This window comes from Parus major, chromosome 4 (assembly GCF_001522545.3).
Source record: "Parus major isolate Abel chromosome 4, Parus_major1.1, whole genome shotgun sequence".
In the NCBI taxonomy this organism is placed as follows: domain Eukaryota; kingdom Metazoa; phylum Chordata; class Aves; order Passeriformes; family Paridae; genus Parus; species Parus major.
The window spans coordinates 56,933,586-56,958,640 of NC_031771.1; the positions used below are offsets into that span (position 1 = coordinate 56,933,586).

At 36.9% G+C, this 25,055-nt stretch overlaps 1 protein-coding gene across 2 annotated transcripts in view; it reads right to left on the reverse strand.

Annotated features, from left to right (window-relative positions):
* The window catches only part of JAKMIP1 (janus kinase and microtubule interacting protein 1), an 89,272-nt gene that overhangs the window by 13,533 nt on the left and 50,684 nt on the right, over nucleotides 1–25,055 (reverse strand). Inside the window, exons 12-19 of one of the 2 annotated variants that reach the window (XM_033513654.1) lie at nucleotides 23,117–23,179; nucleotides 21,846–21,944; nucleotides 18,716–18,817; nucleotides 15,849–15,902; nucleotides 14,842–14,907; nucleotides 12,394–12,462; nucleotides 9,167–9,244; nucleotides 7,386–7,589 (exon numbers count right to left, since the gene is read on the reverse strand). In XM_033513654.1, coding sequence (XP_033369545.1) covers nucleotides 7,386–7,589; nucleotides 9,167–9,244; nucleotides 12,394–12,462; nucleotides 14,842–14,907; nucleotides 15,849–15,902; nucleotides 18,716–18,817; nucleotides 21,846–21,944; nucleotides 23,117–23,179 — 735 coding nt within the window. Of the gene's footprint in view, nucleotides 1–7,385; nucleotides 7,590–9,166; nucleotides 9,245–12,393; nucleotides 12,463–14,841; nucleotides 14,908–15,848; nucleotides 15,903–18,715; nucleotides 18,818–21,565; nucleotides 21,945–23,116; nucleotides 23,180–25,055 lie in introns of those variants that run through there. The other variant, XM_033513653.1, reaches the window with a different exon arrangement.

The following is a 25,055-nucleotide window of genomic DNA, read 5'->3' on the forward strand; positions in this document are numbered from 1 at the left end:
GATGGATAAACACATTCTTTTCTTGGGCTTTCTGAAATCTAATGCATTTTAACAGCTGTTTAAAAGCCTGTAGTGTTTTAAAAATACAATTTGCATAGGCAATAGTCACACGCGTTACTCAAGCTGTTGGATCTGCTTCTGGAAGGGGTGTGTATTCAGAAATCCAAATGTTCCCTTTAATCCCATATTCCTAGAAGGTGATTTTGCCTAATGGTCATAAGGAAACAAAAATACCTCTGCAAAAGCATTAGCTTAAGCTGGTTTTGTTGGCATCTTATTTTACTTCATGAATGAAAACTTAATGTAAATTTCAGCCAGTTGCATATAATAATAATAGATTATTTTGGATGGACTGTACCTCTCTGATTCTCACCATGATTTTATTTGCACAGCAGGTAATAATTTCATTCTTTTCTCTGTTCTGCACTCTCAACCATTATAATCCAATTAATAGTTACTGATGTAGAGGAATTATTCTTTGTAATCTTTATTATGCATCTGTAGTTTATTTGCCTTTCTAAGGAGAACAAACCTTTTATCAGCTGCACTGATGCATTTCTCAGCATATGTATTCAGTCACATTTGTAATAGTAAACCAGTGAATTTTATAAATGCATTCATCCCCAAATAACTATCTGTTATAATCTGATACAAATTACTAATTACAAATGTATGTAGTATTTATTAGTAAACTTGATTCATCTTTTTTAACACTGAGAATCTTTTAATTTATGCAACAACATACACTGATATCTAACAGCAGAATATCAACAGTCTTATAGCTTTTCATTAGGGAAAAGCAATATTTAAGTCATACTAGATTTATATTTACACAGAATGGCTATGCTATGTGAGCTCAGAAGGCAAAACACATTCAACATCTTAAAACTGACCCTGTGACAGCCTAGACGCATAATCAGGCAGAAAAAAAAAACCAAAAAAGGTACAATGTAATATTTATCTAGCATTAAATCTAGATTATTTTACATTCAGATATTTAAATAACAAATTCCCATGTAGGTAATTACAGTGATATATGTATGCATTGTGCATAGGAAAATACACTTGTCCTTAACTTCTATAAAAAACTTCACATACTTCCATTTTTAGATTTGCCTTTCCTCAGCTCTCATTGGCTTTTCCTAAGAAACAGGATATTCAGGATTTCAGATAAGAGAATTTCAGCATTCAAATTTCAGATAAGAGTTTTCTTGATACTCGTATTATTGCAAGGCATACGGTTGCTCTTACTTTGAGTAGAACCTCTATCACACCTTGTTTAAAACAAGGACAGCAGACCTTTCAGATATATTTTGTTAGGTATTACAACACTCCTGCTATCATCAATTATTCAGACAAGTAGCATCACTAAAGCAATAAGCAAAGCAGACACAGTTGAAGACTATATAAAGAAAACATACACAGGGAAACACTGTAAGATGAACATATAGAAATTACTAAAATTAACTCTCATCTGCCATGCATGTCAGCTGTGGGAAATTACAGCAATTTATTGTGATATTGTCATTATAGCAGCAATAATGCCCTGGAAGATTCCATGTTCACTCCTGCATGACAAATCAATACCACAGGTCAACTATGATTAGCCTAGTCATGATGTGCTTGATGAATATTGATGACAGTTATACAGCTGTGGTATATTAGATGCTTTTGAGAGCGATTAATGAATATAAAAATTGCATTATCAACAGTAATTTATTACATTTTAAACAAAAAAGTACAGACCATTAATACTAAGCAAAAAAATAAGAAAAAATCAGTGGTTATCCTATGTATACCTCTTCATTTTGTATGCAAACAGCTAGCACCTTAACACTTGAGATTCAAAATAAAAACATTAAACCATTAAATCTATGTAGATTCAGAGGAAAAATTATCTGAGCCCCCCGTTATTATTATAGCAAGGTTCATAGTCATACTTCTACCTAATTCCTAAATTGTGTGACACAGCTGTGAATTTTTGACCAAGCCAGCCTTTCTGGCACAAGGCAACACGGCAGAGGAGGGGCTGTCTTTAACTCCTCCTCTCTGTCACAAAGCATTGTGCCAAAGAGGATTTAAGACAACATCTCCTTATGTCCATCAGTGAGGTACACTGAGCACAGCATCCTCCTTCCCTCCCCCAAAAGCCATCCTGGCAAACATTAAATGTTAATAATCCTCCTTGGGTGAGAAAAAACACCAACCACCCCCTCCCCAAACAAATATCTATAATAATATGATATATTATCATATATAATGAGACAATATGATCATATAGATATGGTGACATCCAACCCCATGGATTTGTAAACAATCTACTCTCCCAGGAAGAACTCATGGAGCAATGGCATCTGCCATAGCTTTGTTTGGCCTTTAAGCTGGAAGAACTGTGCCCTCAGAAAAAACTGCTGGTCAGAAAAAGAACTAAGAAACTTAGTGAGGAGAATTAGTTTGGTGTTTCAATTTCAAGTGATATTTTGACATTTCAGGATGAAAAAGCTATTGGTGCTCCTGACTTTTCCCTGGTGTCCATGAAAAACTGCCAAGGCATGGCACCAGCAGTGAATCCTTCTCTATGGAGTGGCACACGGAGGTCACTGCCTGCTCTGTCCTAAAGCTTGGCCTTCTTCTAGTAAAACATGCAAATAAAGTGGTAATTCCTGCTCTTCTTACTGCTGAATAAATCAATCTGGTCACAGGAGTGAATGCCCTAGTTTAAAGAAAACATAGTTAATTCTTTTACAGCTGTATTCCAGCTATTTAAAGCTGGAATTGAATGAGTTCAGCAGTTCATAGATGTCCTATATTCAGGTCTAGAACTGAAGTAATGATTTCTTTTCCTCTGTAAAACTGAGCTTCACCCAAGAATACTGTAACTCAAATTACAATAAAACACACTCAGCTTAGTACAGTACTACAGTACAATTTAGGGAAAAAAAAAATCACACTTTTTGATGACACAATGAACTAACCTATCTTTTATCTTTCTTTTTTTCTAACAATTTTATAAAAAGATAAGGCTGCTGTGGGAAATTATTGGACTACATTAATAAAATCTGTCTTTCATATAACTTCTAACTGGCAGCAGCCATTTTTGGAACTGAGTGTGTGTCAATCTGCCATCCTTCAAGGATTTTCTATCTTCTCTTTGGATTTAAAATAACTTCAGATGAAATCAGAATAAATTACATTTCTATTATAAATTTTATTCATGTTTGAATACTGCCAACAGTGCAATTTGAATAACTCTATCCTAATTTAAAGTCTGCTTTTGCTGACTTTTCCCAGTTTCATACTCCAGAAGCAGCTACAGTAAAACCAACAGGAATATATTTTGGTTGTTAATTTGTTTGATTTATATAAAGCATAATTTGACATTTGAATAGTTACTAGTTTTAGAAGGCAAGACAATTACAATATATATTTAAGGTGAACTAACCATGATGCTGTGTGAATCTTCTCTACTGGGACTTTTTGGCCTGCTGTTGTTTTTTGTTTGGGGTTTTTTGAGCTTTTTTTTGGGGTTTTTTTTTTGAGTTTGCTTAATTAGGAAGCTGATATCACTACTTCAGAAACATGTTGTATTGCTCTGTTTAAAATATCTTTTCTCAGAGATGGATTTTATAGCTACACAACACATTTTCTTCTCCCTCTAGAAATTAATTAAAGTACATACATTACTTTTCTTAACAGAACCTGCTAGTAATGACCTTCATATTCTCAAAAAAAAGTGGCAGTAAAGTCATGCCACTGCACTGACTAGAGCACAAATGTTACTTTTAAATGCAGTCCTGCTAAAAATAAACCAGACATTGATTTCCAAAAGGTTGTAATTGCAGTGTAGCACAATGAGACTTTTTTGATGGCAATATCCACACATGCCCTATTGCTGGAAGCAAATATCACAAGCTGCTCATGACAGATTTTTAATTAACATGTTTTACCTCCTGTAAATAGAGAGGATGGTGTAAATCAGAGCACCCTCTCTGAGTTAGAGGGAGTACTGCCAACATGCTTCAGCTGAGGATCTGTCCCCCAGACCTGCATGTTGCACTCTGGGTTTAATGAAAGTGTTGTGTGCCTTAGCAAGCAGATCTAATCACACAGGCTGTCTAATCTGGCTCCACAGAGGCCTGGTTTCCTTAATGAACAATGGGTGTACATAAATGGTTCCATTTATATATTAATGAACAATAATAATGTGGGGCTATACATGCCCAAGAACAGACCTTCCAATGTAATACAGAGTCTAACTTCCTAAAATATATTTATTTCACTGGAACAAAGTCAATACCCAGTGGCCAAGAACTTGAGCCTTACATCTGGACAAAGAACACATAAAGCAGCACAAACTCACACCTGGCAGCCATTTACCCATTTCCTTATGCCATCCCTGTCCCTTTCAGACAGTTATTTTCCCAGGAAGGACATCTACCAGCTCTGTAAAACCAGCAGCTCACACACTAAATCCTCAAAGTCCCTACATGCAACCATTAATCTGTAATGAAACCCAGCATACCAACCTATAGCTTTCACCACATGCCTTACCACTTCTGCACCCTGCATGTACAGTCAAGGAGCATTTATAGGCAGAAGGAGGGAACTCTTCCTCATATCTCTTTGAACCCCCACTCTGTGACACAGAAACTCTGACTTGGAGAAGATTGCTGCCAGCCTGCTGGATCAGCAGAGTTCTTCTTTTGAAGCCCTTGTATCAGGCAGACCAGAAGGTAATGAAAGCAAAGAAACAGGCCTTCTGATGTGATTGAACTTCCAAAGTTTCATCGAATTTGGGGTCTTTAGTACAAGGTTTCTGTTTCAGGGCAAGTTTGGGAGTGTTTGCAACAGAGACTGTGTTAAGCCTTGCAGGTCCATCACATTGCCCTATCATTCCCTGTAACCTCCACTTCAGCAGAGGATGAAGTGTTAAACATACTGTAGAGGCACAGCAGACTGTAAAATCTAGCCAGGTCTAGACTATTGTTTTGCCAGAACAAAGTGCAGTGGGTGCTTGCTGATGTCACAGTGCCAGCAAAACCTCTCCTGGATGTAAATTATGTGTGGAAATGAGGGTACTTATCAGAGATGTACTTTACTTAGTGCAGCTTCATGCATTCATTAGGATTCTGCCAGCACAAGTGGGGTTTCATTTGTGTAACACTCAGCTTCTGTCATTTGCTAGTGAGATGAAAGTAATCCAGTGAGAATTAGCCCTCCAATATCCCAGGCAAATTAACTAGCATCTTTGCCTTTGTTTTTCCTGTTTAATAGGGAATGTGTGTGGGGGGAGAGCATGTGTGTGTGTTAAAAATAGAAGACTAAAATACTTAGATGCTTATTAAGCAGTGGAATTCAGTTTAACATGTCCTGCAGGGCTGTAACATTAGCATGTCTAATGAGATGGGCACAACACAAAACTCTAATGACATCCTATAAAATGGATCTGAAGACAGGTACATAAACATCCATAGCTAATGAAGCTATGTTTATGCTAGCATTTTTGTTTTCCTATGCACTCATCATATTTAATTTTATGTTGTTATGCAATCTGTGAATACATGAACTGGACTAACAGAAGATGTGCTCCAGATGTGCATAATATATAGTGCTCTAATTGATAGAAAGCAGGCCATGGAACAAATTGGAACAAAATTTAAATTAAACCCCAGATATGCATAAAATATGAATTTTGAGTCCTCTGGAACAACTGTTTCACTTTACAAATCTACTTTTATTTTTTCCTATCTATTTGCCACTATTACATGAGCCAAACTTAAAGGCTCTGCCCATGTCCCCCGAAAATACACTGTAACAAGGGACATGAAATGTGTCAAACCATTCTGCAAAGGACCAAACTATATCTCGTCTGATGTTAAAATCTGAAATTGTCAATCATTTATGTGTTGAGGCATTACTCAACACACAATGTCATTCACACACACCCATTAAATGTCATCGAGAAACAATATTTACCCAACTGAAAGTGCTGTGTTATTGTTCTGAGTAGAACACGTAAAGTCTGGCTAGGAAACTGGACTGCCTAAAAGACTAACAAAAATTAAATTCTCACTAATTTCCAGGTACACTAATAACACTAAGTTAATATCTTCTGGCTCCATCCTTATTTACCAAATTTAATATATTTACTCTGTTCTCCCTTTCTGACGCTTTTAGTGCCATCTGGTACCTACCTTCTCCAGCTTTCTGTGCACCACTGCTGATGACTACAAATAGGTGACACATTAAACAAGTTCATCTCCTGCTCTTAATATTAAAGATTGCAAACCAAGGGAACAGAGTTAAGGAGTAGAGAAAGGAAACTTCTCGGAACTCAGAACTGCCACCATAAGCACTTCCCACCACTGTAGGATAACAGGAGATGATCACAACAGTGCTGGGTCACATTACATCAGTTTCATCTACATTCATTTACAAAGCCAACCTGAACAGAGAGAGGCTTGGACTAAACTAAAAGCAGTTCTTGCCCCAGAACTTGAATCAGCACTTGAAATAGCAAAAGAGTTCTGGACACATCTGCACAGCACATTTTGGCATTTACAACATGTAATTTCAGACTTGCACAGAAAGTAGGCAATCAGACCTCAAAATCTAGGACAAATGTCTACAACTTCCAGAGTCTACTATAAAAGAGAACCAAAATGCTTGGAAGCAATTATTTCTGCTGTAGTAATTAATTAACACCCTGAGATATGCAGCTCTCTTCTTTCACTGAATATTTGCCTAAAAACACTAGTAATGCTACCAATACTAAGTAACTGCCTCACTTATGTAGGCTAGGACCTTGCCAAATTCAAGTGTCAGTAAGTGTATCTAAGGAAGCAGCTTGGACAGACAAGGCTTTTCTGAATGAACTTAAAGGAGCGAAAGCTTGCAAATGGCCTCTTAAAATACTTCATGAGACTTCCTCTTTTCTAAATTTTATTTAAAAGATTTCACAAGTAGCTAACAAAAAAAAAAAAAAAAAGGAAAAATAAAAAACTTGGATTCCTGTAACTACTGTTGCTGCCCTTACTCTTTCCATAGTATTACACTCTAACGACGTTCCATTCTGACTGTTTCTACTTTAGGCCTTAAACTTGCAACAAGCTCCCACCGGAGTCCTGTGGAAGACTGTGTGGTGCTCACACATGAAAGGCTGTGCAACAGCACCTCGTGGTGAGACAGACACTTGTTCTGTGTGTGCACCATGCCCAAGGAACCAGGTCCTGCCACCGCACGGCTCCTTGGCACGGGGGCTGTACAGAGACCAGACTGAACACAACTCCACGAGGTGAGGGTGAAGCGATGCTGTCGTACGGGCAGTGGCGGCAACCACAGAGGTAACACCAACACCAAAGGGGAGGAGGGAGAACCGGGATTACCTGCTGGGCCTGCTGCAGCATCTCCATCCGCTCATGCAAGATCTGGCTGTCAAATTCGCGGCTCTGCCTCAGGATCTGCCGCCGCACCTTCTCCACCGCCGCCCGCAAATCCTCCCGCTGCGCTTCCGTCAGCGACTCGCTCGCCCGCCTGCCTGGATCCTGCTGCAGGGCATTATACAGCGTGGCTTCCAGCTCCTGGATTTTCTAATGCAACCCAAATCACACACAGACAGGCTGACATTTGAATCCAGCAAGCAAAGGACCCACCAAGAGCTAGAGGAGAAGGCTAGCAAGCGAAGGCTGAGGCAGAGGGCAGGATGGACATGGACAGGTAGACAGAAAGCAGCAAGCGTGAGCAGTGAGGAGCATTCCACACAGAGTGCACGCAGCCTCCCGGCACGGACTGACACCCGGGAAATGGCTCCTGATCTAGCAAATCATCCATTCTTCCGTTTAAGAAAGATTCAGAAGATAGGTCTGCATTCAATACCTGGTAAAAATCCAAATCCTGATGCTGAACATTACAAATTAAATTAAAACTAACAGATTTCCTTCAACTGCAGCTGAATTATTAAGCCATCCTATAAAATAAAAAGACCACAGGAAGAACTGTGAACAGGAATCTCTCTCTCCCTCTCTGTGGCCCTGGTGACCTGATATCCACGGCTCCCAGTCTTGTCACTGGCTTAGTTCCAAGTTGCCATAAGCAGTGAAGGAAGGAACACTTGTATCCACTCATCCTCATCCGTCTCTTGCTGTCTGCCAAATTCCTAACATGATTCTCATGCACTGACCAAAACTGCAGTACTTTGCAAAGCACAGAACACAGGAGAATTTCACATTCACATGGAGAATTGTACTCCCGAGAGGAAAGGAAGGAATCATGGCAGTTTTTCCTTGATTACTGGGGTTAGTAAGATCCTATCAAAAACCAGCATCCAGACTACCAATATTTGGATCAACAGCATCTGACCACATCCCTTTGGCCCTCATAACACCTTTGTGAGGTAGGTAATTCCATCCATATTAGTGATGCATAAACAGCTGCACAGAGAGGTTAAATGGCTTGCCCAAGGTCACAGTGCTAGAAATAGTACCTGCTTGCTTTTATCTCTGTTATCTGCTCTGAGCACTAGACCTTGCTTCTTCTCTGAAAACATTTTCCACATAAGAAACATTTACAATGTATAAATAGTGTTTCAGGCCATTGTATTTTGATTTCCCAAAGTCTCACTATTATCAAAGTTGTGTGTGCAGTTTCACCAATTGCTGGGTAATTCCTAATTATTGTTTAGCCTGAGAAAAGGCAAGGTTGCAGCTTCCCTTTTGCAAACGAGGAAGGGTAAGGTTGGATAGGATTGCACAGGAAGGCATTGCATTGGAAGAAAAGGCATTCTTGAGTTAGGATAGGTTAGCAGCAGTAATACTTACAAATGCTTCAGGAAAAGAAATATTGGAAAAGTTCTATAGTAATTTCTGGTGTATTTTAGCAGTGATGTTTTTTTTTCATACATAAACTAGCTTTTTCCATTCCAGATGTACCAACAAGATGTTTGCATATCATAGGATAAAAAATGCAATGCAAAAATGTTACACTTGTAAGTACTATAATCCATTTCCTAAACTTTTGTTTAAGAAATAGTTGATTTCTAGTCTGGCAGGAAAAAAAAAAAAAAGTAAAAAAAAAATCCTATTTAAAAGTAAAAGAAAAAAAAAAGACAAACCCTGCATTTTATCAGATCTGTTCAAACAGAAAAAAATAATTACTGTTCTTTTCCTACCATGTATGCCTGGTCCAGAGCTTGCTTCCTGTAGTCGAGTTCTTCCTCTAAATAACCCTTCTGTTTACTGAACAGGTCCTGAGCAATAATAAAAACAAGGGAGTGTTTGTTCTTTATCCTAATTAATGAAGAATCATAAATGGCATCATTTTTATGCAAGCTTTCCACTCGAAAGCAAAAGAAAATCCATAGCAAATGACCACATTCATCCTAAGGATATTTGGAATATCAAATTTACGATATTAGCACTTCATATCTGTGTATCATATTAACAAGCTGTACCTGGAAAGCACAGACCTCTACACCAGTGTACAAACCTGCCTGGACCTGACAGAAGTGCACAGAGCAGCAAAAGGTGAGTGGGGATGTACGTGCATGTGGTTCAATAGCCTACACAGGGCCAAGCGGGGGCACTTTATGAAAATATCCCATGCAAATATCACCCTTAAGGAAATAATGGGGCAAGCCCTAATTGCTGTTGTTTAATCTGTTCTTCTAGGGAGGAAATGTGAACATGCAGGGCCACAGCTGGATTCTGCAGCACCATCCTGTGACCTGTTACTGAAGCTGAAGTAACAACTCGGTCTTCAGCTTGTACAGGCAGAAGGCCAACTTGAAACAGGTGAAGTGATGCCCAGAGAGGTTGAGTGACTAGCTGAAGAGCTGAAGAAGTTTTCAAGATACTTAAGATTTACAGGGATTGTTTACTTTTGTTAAAATTCAAACTCCTCAACTTTCAGAGTTCTTATATATAAACTCCACAGACTGGGGTTTCCAAAACATGATGTTTCAACTAATTGTGGACATTCAAATGGTTGCCTAGTTAGTCAGGCCTTTAGAGTGTTTTGAGTCATAGAATCATGGAATGGTTTGGGTTGGAAAGGACCTCAAAGATCATCTTGATCCAACTCCCCCTACCATGGGCAGGGACACCTTTCCCTAGACCAGGTTTGATGACAGTAAAGAATATAAAATAGTTACTTATTGTTATTAACTTTTCTTTCAAAGCAGGTTTTCACACTCAGAAGAATTAGTAGTAGAACAAAAAGCAGAAAAGCCATCTGACTCAATTTAGTATTTTCTATCCTTCTTTTTTCTACTCAACAAACTTTTGCATTTCCTCAACATATAGAAGAAATGCCAAATTAAATACACAGGATTCTTAAGACCACTGATTGCAGCTTTTATTAACAGTATTAAAAAATTCAGATATTGTTGCTCTGGTTAGGTTTACTGGATATGGGAATGCCTCAAAGTCACTTACTTGGCCAAATTTTGCCATTAGGCATGCATGTGGACTTCTGACAACTTTTCTGTCAGTTGCCAGTGTAGAACTGGTGACAATAGCAATATATAAGACCAGTATTAGAGGATTCAGAGGAATAAGGTGTTATTCGTTCTCTGTATAAGAAGTATAATATTTACTATTAATTTACTTTGTAAACTTGGAGTTCTTTTAATTATCTATTAATTAATATGGAAGACAAACTCAAAGTTTAAGTCAGACCTCGATCTTGGGGCTGGAATTTGGTTTGGAACAGGTGGGCATCTATTGCTATGATAGTCATTTTACAATCTTCTGCTCCAGCATATTCTAAATATCCCACTGATACTGAAGGGAAAGAGCCTCCAGCAAGTCCTGTAGGACATATATTTCAGCCTTTTTTGGACATCTCCAGAACTCTGAGTTCAGAACTCTGGAGAATGTGATATGGTATTAGACACCACATTTATGCAACTGAATCACACCGTGACTACCCAGGTGGCTAATTTTCTTACATGGATGAATTACAGCAACTACAAAGCTGCTGTACAGGATGAAACACCACCATGCACTGTGAGTGCACAGCAAAGGACAGGCCTGGTCCTGACTTTCTTACAGCTGTCTGACACCACAGAGGTAGATTGACTTGTCTGAGACTATAAAATGGGTCAGAGCTACCACCAGACCCCAGAACAGCAATGCAGCTGCCCTGATCATGTCACTTCTCAAAAGGGATAGTAAAGGCTGCCCACAGAAGGCAAGGGGGAAGGAAACAAGAATAGGACCTCAAACCCCTAACATAGGTTTCACGGACAACTTAACCAGTGCTGTCCTTTTGAAAGTATCATGCTAGAATATAATTTCTCAGCTCATTGAGTTAATCAATATTAGGGATGCAGATTCTCAGACTGCTGTGCTAAACAAATAGATACAAGGGCTATCCATAGTAAGATTTGAAAATATCATAGATAATAAGGGGGAAGATTATATATTAAGTTATAAACCCCCTGTTTTTTCCATTTTTCATTACAATTTCCATTAATCTTTACAAAAGAATCTAGTATTTGTGGCCACTTTCCCTTCCTCAAAACTTTTTATTTTTCCCTAACTCAAAAATAAAGAAATACTAAATGTGGAAAGTATCTTATCTGTGTTAAAGTACAATTGGTATGACAGATTACACTCAACAGAGAACAGAGTCTGAGCACTTCTCTTTTTGTTTGTGGCTCAAACACACACTTCTTCAGTGGCCCTGGGCAAATCACTTAACCTCTCTGTCTCATTGTCCCATTCTTTAGGATGAACGAAATGCTGCTTCTTTATCTACCTGTCAAAGGTGTGGTGAGGATTAATCAGTGTTTGGAATGCCATTTAAAGATGTGAAGCACAGCATGCATGGCAAACCAGTAAAACCAAACACTCCTTCTAAAATTGTTCAACATATGGAAAAATAAGGTCAGTTTATTCTTCAAGACAGAACTGCTTTCTGAGAAAACATTCTGTCTTTAGACATGAAGGTTGTGGGGCAAGAAAGGTCATCTGGGTAAGAGGTCTTGACAGCTTGTCCAGAAGCTGAGTACCAGAGAGCAAAGAAATACCCTTGCCAATTCAAACATGACCCCAACATTAAAAAGATGATGCTGCTGCCTGACAAATTAATACACAAAGAAAGCACAGAGACAATTTCACACTTTTTGGTTAATGTGCTCTCCAGTTATGCCATTGTGCCCTAATTTCTATGTATTTTTGCTATTTTTGTTCTATATAGGTTTGAAAGTTCTGTCTCACCCCAAGAATACAAGCAAAGCAATAGATTGTTCTAGAAGCCACTTGCCTATTTTATCATGAAGCCATCTCTGTCAAGCAGAGAAAGGCAGCAAACCTGCCTGGGATGAAATACAGGCACATTCCCTTGAGGTGAGTTTTAGCTAAATGAGTTTTACTTCTAGCTGTTGTTTCTTACCTTCTCATTCTCCAGGTCTAACATCTTCTGTGTCAGCGCAGCTTCCGTCCCCTCTATTTGTTTCAACCACTACAGCCATGTGAGGAGGAAAAATAGAAAATTGTCAGAGATTTTGGAAAAGGTTCTACCAAACATTTTGCAAGTTTGTTGCCAGCATTTCCAGGCATATGCTCCTCCCATGCTAGTTATTCACTCTGAAGACACACATGAATAAACAGGTTGTGAGAGCACAGGCAGATTGGAGGACTGCAGAGACACACTAAAGACTAACAAGTAGAGGTTGCTTTCCTACAGTAAATTAAATGGGGTTTTCCCCTGTAAAGTTCAAGAAACAAAACAGACTTGGGTCAGGAATGCAGAATCAACCTGATTGTTTCTTACTCAAATGCTTGTTGGCCTGATTTGTGAAACCATCATCTCATTTCAGGCCTCCAGTCCTGCATTTTTCCAGAGGGCAATTTAAACAAAAGACAAGGTGAAAAATTCACCTTCATTCTGCACAGTTTGCTGCACTCTTTGTGGGAAGAGGCTCACTTGTAAAACATTGGTAATGTAGAGGGAAAAATAAAACAGACAGACAGATGGAAGCTCTTGTAGTTGCTGCTATGAATTCCTTACCATTATGGTGACATTCAAAAGAATCAGAATGAAGAAAGGCCATTGCCTTCCAAAGGTAAAAATTACACATCGTAATAGCTAAATGCATGGATGCAAGTTCTTCCTTAATTACTAACCATCATCAGGATTATGTTAATATTTCCATTTCAGTTAACTGGAATGGATGGGAATGGTCAGTTCTGAATTATTAATTTCATTTCCCTACTGGTCTTCAAGAAGGACCCATGACTAGCTTACAGATTTGCCACTGATAATTATTGCTTTCCTCAAATGCCTTGTTTACTAACACTGGACTACTCATATCTGCTTTAAGTCTTTTGGTAACCTTGGCACATCAACTCCTTTAATTTTGTGTTTTGGTGAATTTATTAGTCCTCAGACTCAAAGGAATTAATGACCTACTACAATGCATAATGATTTTTTTCCCCAAGATTTACATAGGAAATTACAAACACGTAAAGTGATGAAACTTATGAAATGTGAATTCATTACTTCATCATTTTGAACCTCCCACTATTTAAGAGACTGATGAATAAAATTGGATATTTGTTTTATCTGCTTTGCAGGTTAGCTTTCTACAGAAAAAAATTAACAGGAACACGATATTCCCCAGAGATTCTGTTTTCACAATTATTTTTTCTTCATTTTGAAGGTGACAAGCTGAAGATATTCCTCAGGAAAGCCTCACCACAGATGTTCAGCAAGACTGAGCACTTTGAACCTTTGCAATCAATGGAAATGGGAAATCCTGAGCATCTCTCATAGCTACCCTCAATCAAGTGAAGGGCTATTTGCAAAAATTAGAGATCTAATATTTTTTAAGGTATGCAAATGATATGCAAAACTAAATATTGATTCTGATCTTTCTATGCCTGTTAGCCTTTCATGAACCAAGGGGCACAGGAGATACAAACAGTATTTTTGGGAGTCTATATGTTAGCCTTTAATAGTGGAGTTCTTCCTCTTTCATTTTTTGGATGAGAAGTGTTAAAATCATTACCTTCTAACACCACAACACAGTGAAAACCATAGGGACTTTAGCTCTTTTCCCCATTTTTATTTTGCTGATAGCAATTACTCATTTAAATTAATGAGTCTTAAATTACCTAATGTAGATTATTTACTTTAAGTTATTTAGATAAGTAGATTATCAAAATTATATCAATTAGAGCAATTATTAAAATTGCTCAAGTTTTAATTTAAAATATCTGATTCTGAATTTCAACAATACATCAGGAAAGATTTCATGGAAACATATGAAAAGGATGCACAGAGCTTCTTCAGAGAAATATGCAAGTCTTTCTTAGCTCTAAATGTCACCCCTTTCATATACAGATTACATTCTCTGGAAGCAAAGAGCCACCCATACAGAAATGAGTGACCTGATTGATTACTCATCTTGTGCAAACTAATTTTTCTCTATGTGCACTAATTTACAGAGGAAAGGACCACTGACTACTCTGAGCTTTTTCAGTCATCCACAGGAATGAGCACAAAAGGGACCAGGGGCACCTTACAGAGGGCACCTCACAACTGCTCCCAGAGCAGAGGACACCAACACTTCGGGAATGAAGTCTCTTGTGTTAAGTTGATTTTTAGTACTCTATGCTAATGGAATATCTCCAAAACATGTTTTTATTTTAAAACTGGGTTTCTTTCTTAAGTTTGGCTTTACTTGTGGCATCACAATCCCAACATTCATGTGAGGATGAATACATGCTCCAATCCAGATGACATGAACAGAAAAGCCATGCCTGCCTGGTAAAGTAATGGGGTATCTTAGAAGACACGGTCAGTTTTTAGCAGAGAAAAATATTTACTGAATTCTACCTTTTCACAGAGGGAAAGCACAGTCCCAGCTTGGATTATTGCAACCTGCTCTTCATTTCTCAAATTCTAAAATACAAAAAGATGCATTTTAAATTGGATTAAAAAATCATCCTGTAACACAAGCAGTAAGTTTTAACCATGCTTCAAAAAATAATCAGTGATAACATTTAGGATTATAGACATAACTAAAAATGATCCCATGACTGAAAGTTAAACCAAGGGTGCTTAGTTCTGCTCTATTTCAGCATACCAGCCCCACACTACTTTTTCAACAGATCATTCAATGAGACAGATCACTCAATGAAAATTAAGAGTTTTCAGTCAGGGATTTTGCCATTTTTTTCCTGTTTTTGCCAGGTCTTGCAGCAAATTAATCTCACCTTCATGCACTTCAGATTTCCAATTAAAGAAAACAATGCAAAGAGTGCTATAGAAACCTCCACAGGACTTGCAACATAATATGCAAATCTAGAACTTAAAACTAGTATTATAAAGACCTCAATCTGTTAAATCCAGCTATAAACAGGACTCAGCTCTCTGGATGTTTGTGCCCCAAATGTGTGACTAAGATTTTATACTGTATTTAGCAATAAAGAGGAAAAAGGGGAGACAGTTATCCTTGCCTTTCTCCCAGTAAACCCTCTCCTGGCAGTGACAGCCTTCACAGCAGAAGATGCTACTATTAGTACTAATGAGGGATAATTCACAACTTGGTCTGGCTTTGACTCCTTGTTTTACATCTTTTCACTTTGCCTATTACAGTGTCTATTTTCTGTATCATTCAGACAAGATCAAATCCTATCTTAAAAAAATAATCTTTTCACTACCATCAGTTTAACCAAAAATTTCATGTTGTAAAAGCCATTCCTAATCATTCATATTCTTCATACAAATACAGGCATATATAAATCACCATGTGCACTGTCTTGGGTGTTAGTATCTGCTGTGGGCAAAATGCTTTAAATTAACCATGAAACTGGAGGTATATTCAAAAGTAAAAGAGTTACCCCATTATCTCCAAGAATATCTAGCTTCTTCATAAGTTCAGATATATTCACGTCCTGAAAAAGATGTTCAACACTTATTTTTTATGAAGTAGGTCAGAAACAGTTTTTATATGCTTTATATTCACGTCTGTGTGTGAAAAGACTTCAAATGTAAATAAGTGAAACACAGTTTTGCATCACAATTACAAAAGTAATTACTGATACTTTAAGACAAAACCAAAAGTCACTCTCAATTATAACAAGCAACCTGGATGTCTGTGCATGAGGGCAGAATGTCCCTGTATCACTCACACTTATCATCCTGCTAATGTGTGTAGAGGAAAGATCAAAACTGATAAAAAGTTTTAAAAGATGTAAAGAGAAAGGGTTTAAAAGACTTTGTTTGTTTGGAGTAGAGCATCATCCACGTAAGCTACAGAAGTTAAAAGGACAGAGAGTGTGAACAAATTGCTAAGGTTTGCTTGGTGGATTACTTTTTATTTTCTTTGTTAAACAAAACCATGGAGTTTCAAATCAGCCTTACAGTGGCAGAAGGGAATGTGCACAGTGGGCTGAACATCCTCCTCCAAACATTATCAGCTCATAATCATCTTTCTGATTAGAAAGCCAAATTTTTTCTGCCACTCATCTCTCAGATAATGATAACTGAACAACCTATCCTTATTAAGGCTCAGCCACTGAAATAAAGAAAACTACTCCTCTGATTCAAAGAGGAATAAATTCATGGAATCACATAATCATAGAATATGCTGAGCTGGAAGGGACACATCAGGATCACTGAGTCCAACTCCTGGCCCTACACATAATCATCCCCAGGAGTCACACTGTGTGCCTGAAAGCACTGTCCAAACACTTCTTCAATTCTGTCAGGCCTGCTGCTGTGAGCACTGTCCTGGGGAGCCTGTTCCAGTGCCCAACCACACCCCGAGTGAGAACCTTTTCCTGATAAAATTCACATGATGTCTGTAATTAACACTGTGCCAGGATCAATTCCTAGGCCCCAGAACTCTATTTAGTTGTTGGAAAGGGTCATGGAAGTGTTTAACCAGAGATAATTGCATTCTCCTGAACCATCCCAAGCTTGGTCTGCAAGTTAACATGGACCACGGATCATTTCCACTGACAGCCTGCATGCAGCCATGCCATCTGAAGGAAATCTTGAGAGCATGAGAGCATGGGAATAGACCAGTCCTTGTTATTCAAAACGCTTAATAAACATACATAAAGCAAAAGAGCCTTGTTAAATGCTGCCACCCTCAACTTCTACTCATATTCAGCAATTAGAAAAGGGCAACATGTCACAGGGCCACATGTGATGTTCAAGTTTTCCTATCCTGAGAGGTCCCCTCCCTCTCCTCCCAAAAACTTCAGGGGTGTTCCCAAATGCTACATGAGCTGTGCACATCACTAACTCTGGGATGGTGCAGATCCTAATACACTTGTGTTTGGATCAATGTTAAACACAAAACTATTGATTACGATCAGCATTGGCAATGCTGAACAGAAACTTCTTTACAACAAGTTACACTAGTGAAGAATGGAATTTACTAAGTCATGCAAGTTCTTGCATCTATTGAGCCAGAAATAATCATTCTAATAATTTATTTCCATATGATACCTGAAGGAAGAATCAGAAACCAAATCAGATTTTGCATCATTCTGGAATCTACATTGCTACTGATGGCTAATAATTTTGAAAAGCATTGAAAACAGGTAAAAGGTCAACTATTTCAGTCTGCCCATATTAAATGACTGCCCTACCTTCCAGGTAAGTGAACTGAAAGGCAGATTGAAAAGAATTCACCTGTTAAGGCATATCACAGATGACAGTGGAAAAAAATGGGAATTATGGATTCTGGTACACTGTACCTGCTATGGCCAACATGCAGATTAGAATAACAGGTAAGCTGAAAGTGGGTCTGGCTCTGTTTCTAGGTGATACGCTAACTGAGGACTCTTGGTGTGCTTTGGGAGATAAGTATCCAACCAAATCTGTAGGTAAGAAGCAGCTTTTAACTCTTTTCTTTCAGACTACTCAGCTTCCTAAAAATATGAAGGGACAATTTCTGTTTATTTCCTCTAGAGATCATAATGTGCTTATTGAAGCACTGAATAGGAACAAGCCTCCTGTAGGAGGATTTGTAAACACAACTAGAACTTCGACCATAAAACACTAGTGAATAGCACTAAGATTATGCTTTAGTTACTTGTACAAGTTACCCTGGCCTGGTGTGCAACAGTACTGGCAACACAAGTCTGAATTCTATCTTAAGTGAGCCAGCATGCAAATCAAGTTGCATAAATATCCTGTTCATGGGGCAACAGGAGTGAAAAGAATAATTCTTGCTTCTTTATATCTGAAGGTAATCAAGGGAGATTCTGATGTTTATCTTGTTCTGAAAGAGTTCCACCTATCTGAATGAGTTCTGGGTCAGGCACCTCATGCTTCAAGGTCCTGGCAAATAACTTAAGCATATTCATTCAACAAATAAAAGCCTTCACTAACTTGGGTGTAAAATAAGGACTGAATGTTGTATTTCTGAACTCAGATCAAGACATTTAATATCATGAACTATGTTCTGTAGGAAGCCTACAATTCAAGACAGTGAATCACATCAATATCCATATTCTTCCCTAGACCATATGTAAATTACCTTGATTGACCAGCCTTCAGTTTCACTGAGGAACTCCTGGCGTGACAAGATCATATTCTTATGAAACTATTTTCCCAGATAAAACTACTTTTTCTTATTTTTTTAAAAAAATTTTTCTTCCCTGGTAAGTGTCAAACCATTTGTTTGGATAGTAGACTGGTCATTCAAGAAAGGTTCCTAGCCATCCAGCTGTTTCTAGTGCTCTGCATATACCTTTATTCCTTCCTGATGGCAGAACAGTTGAAGTGCACTTCCATTATTTTCAGGGAAGGTGGTTATATGAAGATTAAATGCTGGTGACCTTCGCTCTCTCTCCTGAGGAAAGATTTGTTTAAAAACAACATTTGTGATTACATGTTAACATTTATTCCCCATCTTTACAAGAGATACTTCTACATGAAAAAGGCAGATTCCCACTCTCATTTCAAATCTATCCTATTTTCTCTTACTTTTACCATATTTGAAGAATTTTGGCTGAATACAAACATAGTGTTATCTGCCAGCTAATTCCATGCACAGAGTTTCTGCAAAGCTACCTGACACTCCCCAGCTGCAGAACCCTTGCCACGCTGACCCTAAGTGACTGGAGCCCTTAAATACTCAGCAGGTTTTTATGTTGATTATAACCTTATTTAACTATTGATTTCTTTCATGGAACAATAAAACAATTTAGAAAGAATCTGCAGGTCAAAAAAAAAATTGAACTCCATCATTAAATAGTATTATTGAAGATTTTCTCACTAAAATTAAACCTGTGTGTCTGTACCCTATTTATTCTACAGTCTGCCTTCCTATTAGCGCATTTAAAATCCCCATTCATATTCATCCCACAAGCCAGGAAGTCAGAATATGTTGAAAGGCAGCACTATTCTACAGTTAAAATGTTCTTTGTGCCAAAATAAAAATTAAAAATTCACATTAATCCATATTTATACTATATCTAAAATTTAACTAGTCCATGTATGTAACTTCCATGCATTTCTTCAAAATACAAACCTATTATTTCTTCAGAAGGCAGAAATAACGTAATATAATTAACAAGCATTTTTACCTAAACTAAATTTTAATGTGCCTGTGAAAAATGACTGGACTGAAGGCTCTGGGTAACAAAGGCATTGGGTCATACTCTGAATTCTCTCTGGTTATGAGAACATGAGCAAGAAACACCAGATTTCACCTTCATATTACAAGGGGACACTTTGGTACCATGAGCTTCATTTTCTCAGAGAGACCACCACTACAGATATTTTAGTTCCTATGAAAATCCAGGTATTACTCCATTTCCTAAATCACAAATGAGGTGTTCTAATTGATATGGCAGGCAGACTGCATCTGTTCACTTAAGCAAGTTACAAATCTTACATGGCAAATCTTGTTCATTAATTAGGTTAAACCTAATTTGAAACTACAGTGTAGACAGAAAAATCTCCATAGTCTATGCAATTTTCCCTCTCAGAGGTTTTGTTTTAAATAATATTTACATCAACAGTCTAATTCTGAAATTGGCTTAAATAATGATTTAGCTGTTGTAAACCAAAACCAGAACTTTAATTCTTACCCAAATTCAGTTATTATTTTAGATATTGTTAAAAATTCATCAGTTGCTATTGCATTCAACTCACCTAAACTTGCTTGCTTTAATTGATAAATAAATGATTATGTTTTATATTTTACCTAATTTTAATCTGAAATAATTTAAGGGCTCTAAAAAATACTGCCCTGATTACCAGAAGAATTGATGGCTTTCCTAAAGCATTGCATTGTCAGTCACATTTGTGACTACATGCTTGTCTGCTAAGGAAAAAATCTTTTCGTGCAATCACACAAAAATACTTCCATTGTTATTCTGTGAAAGAAGTTTTCCAAGCTTTGGCACATGACAAAACCTTACTTGACATACTGAGCTGCTTTTGATGTGATTCTTCCATGTGAAAAATACATTCATGAAGGAAGTATTGAAGAATATTTTTTCATTCCTTGAGAAATATTTTTTTGGACAGTTTTACTTCTAAGAACAACCACACTTTAGGAAGCAATTTCTAGTGCAACTGCCAATTCAAATTCTAAATTGTTCTCTATTTTACTTTACAGTCCTTTAATGAAATATAAAGATATGTATTAGAAAGCATATATATTTTTCTGAACATCTACTGAAATTCCAATAACCTAAATTCATAATTTTGAATATAATGGGCTATGACATCAAAACATATGGTTGATAAAGGATGAAAAAAAGATTAAGAAATGTCAGACAAAAAGAACGTCCACATAACAGGAAGACATGACATTTTCATCTTTATCAGAGAAGTTACACATGCCGAGATTTTTGGTGAAACGTGCTGGGTGATAAAAATGGAGGAGTGACAATGACAGGTTTCTCAGAGAGTTTATTCTAAGCAGTGTTAAGAATGCTGGTGGTCTTTGAAACTGAACAATGTGTCATCAGGCAGTAAAACCATGTGACAACTGTGCATCACACACAGATACTTTACTGTTACTAAATTCAACATGAGCCTAATTTGTGAGGGGATGAGAACCACTGCTTTCAATTCTAGTCACAGGGTACATGTTCAAAGTGTTAATAACAAATAATTTTGCTTATTGCATTTATGCAAAATACAGAATTTGTTTCCTATAGGCAACATATTAGTTGAACATACAGAAGTTGTATTTCTGCTTTACCCCTTTGGCATTGCCAGAAGTTCGGGGTTTTTTTGCATTTTTCATTGACTGAAGCCAATTATTTCCAGTCCATGACCACTCTAAACCATGAGAAAATGGATTTAAGGTAAGAGGAATTCTTTGGAAGCTGCTATCAAAATGTGTTCTTTTTGAGATAAATTTACTTCACATGAATGTTGTCAATCTTAAATCAGTGTGATTTAAAGCAATTATACATCGATGTGATGGATGTGTCAGATCTTTAGTCAGATCACTGCATGCAAGATGTGAGAAGGTGTGTTAATTTAATCAGTGCCAGCCAAGGCTGTAGTATACATACCAAGTGATTTTACATGCAGGAAAGGAGCAGTTATGGAAATGAAACAAATAAAAAAGGCAAAATATTGCAAAACAAAATATTTTATTAGATGAAAACCAAACTATATGCAATTTATATTAGCTATATTACATCTTTATAAACATTAGTGAGCATTCTCTCCAAAACATATTAAGGCAGTGGCATCAATTTCATTATCCCAAGATACAACATTTAAAAAATAGATACCTAAGTGACTTCCCTTAAACATGCACCAGACATCAGTAATCTTTACAGGAATTTCAGCTTGGGTTCAAACATAATTTCTGCTCCATTTGAGAGTTTGCAACAGAGAGAATCTCTTACTTCAAGCTCTAGCACTCTGAACTCTAACAGCTCATTCTGGTCTTTTGCATCTTGCATCTCATTCTTCAGCTGATGCTCTTCTTGTTCCATTCTGTAAATCTGTGAGACAAAGACAACATGGTAACAGCCATGTAACAGCACTAGAAAAGACACTGCACAGAGTTACAAGCCAGGGGTTTAGACAAAACTGTTAATTATTTCAATTTTTCATTACACATCAGGCTGTGCCTTAGAGATAAAAAGAAACCTCAGAAAGTATTTCTGAGAACTATCAGCAGAAAATGGTCAATGTTCTCTTAGAGTAATAATCTGGCAGTAGCACAAAAGTGATATGAATAGAGTATTGCATCTAAGTAAGTTAAGCAGTAGAAGTTTTCTTTAAAATCCATCAAATGAAACTGAATTACATTAACATTTGGGTAGACTGTTCTCATTGTCTTTGCCTAATTAGACATCTAGTTTTTGCAGTATATGAAAGACAATAATGGAGTGGTTTTAATGACTACTTTTTAATTTGCCAGAATTTTGCCTTGGGGTACTAGCAATGACAAAACAGAAATTCAATACTGGCTACTAATTACTCCAACTAAGAGCTTTGGTCTACTGTCTAGTTTAAATGGGTGCTCTTTTTCTTTGTACAAAACTAAACAGAAGTGTAACATCTGGCATAATGTACTTTAACATTTATAGTGTCTATGTAAGTTACCAAAAAAATTAAACCTGGCTGTAGCTACTTTTAATCATGATTTTTTATTTGGTTATCTTATTTGTACAGTATTAACATTAAGCTACTAATTAACAAATTTAGTTCTTTGTCTTCCTGAGCTGACTAGCCAGCTTTCCCACCACTATCAACAAGGAACAATGCTCAGCTCTAAGTATCTCAGACAGTTAATATAATAAGCCTTAAATCAATCAGTATTACTTAATGTATGGAAAAACTATAAAAAAGTTGAAAGGAGCAGGCAATTTTGTTAGTGACTAATAATAATAATCATCATCATCATCTTTGTGTAACTGTGTATTTTGTTGGACATTAGAAACCTCAGCCAGCTTGGGATATACTGGTGGCTATCCATTTAACTCCACAATAAAGACCAGCTTCGATTCCTGAAGAATATAAAGGCATATTGGTACTTTAATCAGAGACTTTTATTTAAATTTCTGTTTCTGGTGATAAATAAAGCAATTTCATGCTTATTTGATAGTACTCAGTGCATTCAATTTCTTTTGTGACAAAGGGCAACAATGCTGAAAATATTCCCACATACCTTCTCTAGCAACTCCTGGTTAGTTCTAATTAACAGCTGCTTTTCTTCTACCCATTTTGAATCCTGCGAGGAAGAAGAGGATTGAAAATACATGTTTTGTTAAGCAAGACGAATGACTACAATAATTAGATTTCAGGCATCATTTTACATTCAAGTATAAAATGGTCACTCATCGAAAATGAAGCAATCATAAATATTTCAAGGATGTACAGCATTTTATATTACAGTGAAAATAAAAGTTCTTTTCTTTCCTGTAGCAGTCTTTTGTTTCCTAGTATGTTCCAGCTAGCATGTACTTTAAAATATTTACATGTAGCAATTGTGGGTCACCACAGTTATATACTTCATGTCATTTCTAAAACATTTCTTTTCTCAGCTGAACTCAAAACTACTGCTTTCTATTGCAAAGGTTTGGAAACTTTCTTGCAAAATCATCCCATTTTATGTAGCTCAATACAAATCCAAAGAGAGAACTGGAAGGAAATTATTTAGTTACCCCAAAAAGAAAGCTTCAGCAATATAAAGTTAATTATCCTCTGCTAGAAATCTGAGAATCTGGCTAATACACAGAGCTTGTGACAAGAAATTTAAGGTCGGGGAAGTGGCGCAAGACACTGGATACTCCATTTGAAACTCTATTTCTAATGAATTGCTTTTTCACCAAAACACTTAGGTTTTCCCATGGCTTCAAAAGGCCTCCTCAAATATCCTGTTAAACAACCAAGCTACAAAAACTCATGGCCAGCCGTAGCTGAACATTCAGATTTAATGGATTGTAACAGCCAAACTTGCTCTTGTTTCTCCTGTAGAGAAAACTATTTCCATAACCTTGCTCATTTTGCTCTAAAAAGTTTATTAAAACTATATCCAACACTTAATATGCCATATTAACTCTAGATCAAATTATCTTCTAGGTTCAAGGGATGACTTATTTAAAATCATGACTTTACTAAAGTGTTAAGGACAATACATTCTTTTTCAAGAAGATATTTGCACACTGATGTTGCTCAAGGAATCAGTGAAATCTGGATATCTCAGCCCATCAAATATCCTTGAAATGTCAATCTGAAGTATTATGATATTACATTCAGTCAAATTAGCATTTTTTTAAACATTTAGTTTTTCTACTTACTGTGTACTACAATTTCATACTGTACTGTTCTCTCTCCCTTTTTCCACTCATACAAAAAAATGCATTTCATTTAATAAACAAGCTCTTCATGGTTGTGATATTGTAAGAATAACATACTTAGTACTGAAAGGCATTACACTTGTCCAGAATTTTTGAGGCAAATGAAAGAAATGTTGAAAATAAAATCTGGTATCCAGTTTAGTATCTGAGTAGCATTTTACTAAGCTCAAGGAATGAAGAGTTGCATGCACAGACTTAGGGTGGATATCCCCGTGCAAGAATATGATAAACATACCCACATGGTAAGGTTCAACAGCTGTATCAGACCTGCAGCTTCAACTACTCCAGTTCACACAAGTAGAAAAAAACAGAACAATCTGCTCTATTGGTAATAAATTTCTGCATCTTTCTTGATGGAACTACACTTTCTGAGAAAACCTGAACCCTTGTATTTACACACCAGATCACTGAGACAGTTGAGCATTCATCCATTTGGCACATTTCATATTCCAATACTTTTAGATTTATTATTTACCATTATTAATATGTTGTAAGAATTTCTTCAATAATATAAAATTTCTTATGCATGCACCTCAATGTACCATGCAGAAATGGATTATTAGTTTTGTATTACTTCTGGGGGAATACTGACAGGTCCAGCAAGAAGAGAGATTAACAAAAGCCATTGACAGTTACTTTGAAATTACACATAAATTATTATAAACCAAGCTTCACATAATTTTTTAACAATAAGCTTCTAATCTCATGCTCTGAAATTGACTTTAGGAAATTTTCTGGAATAATACA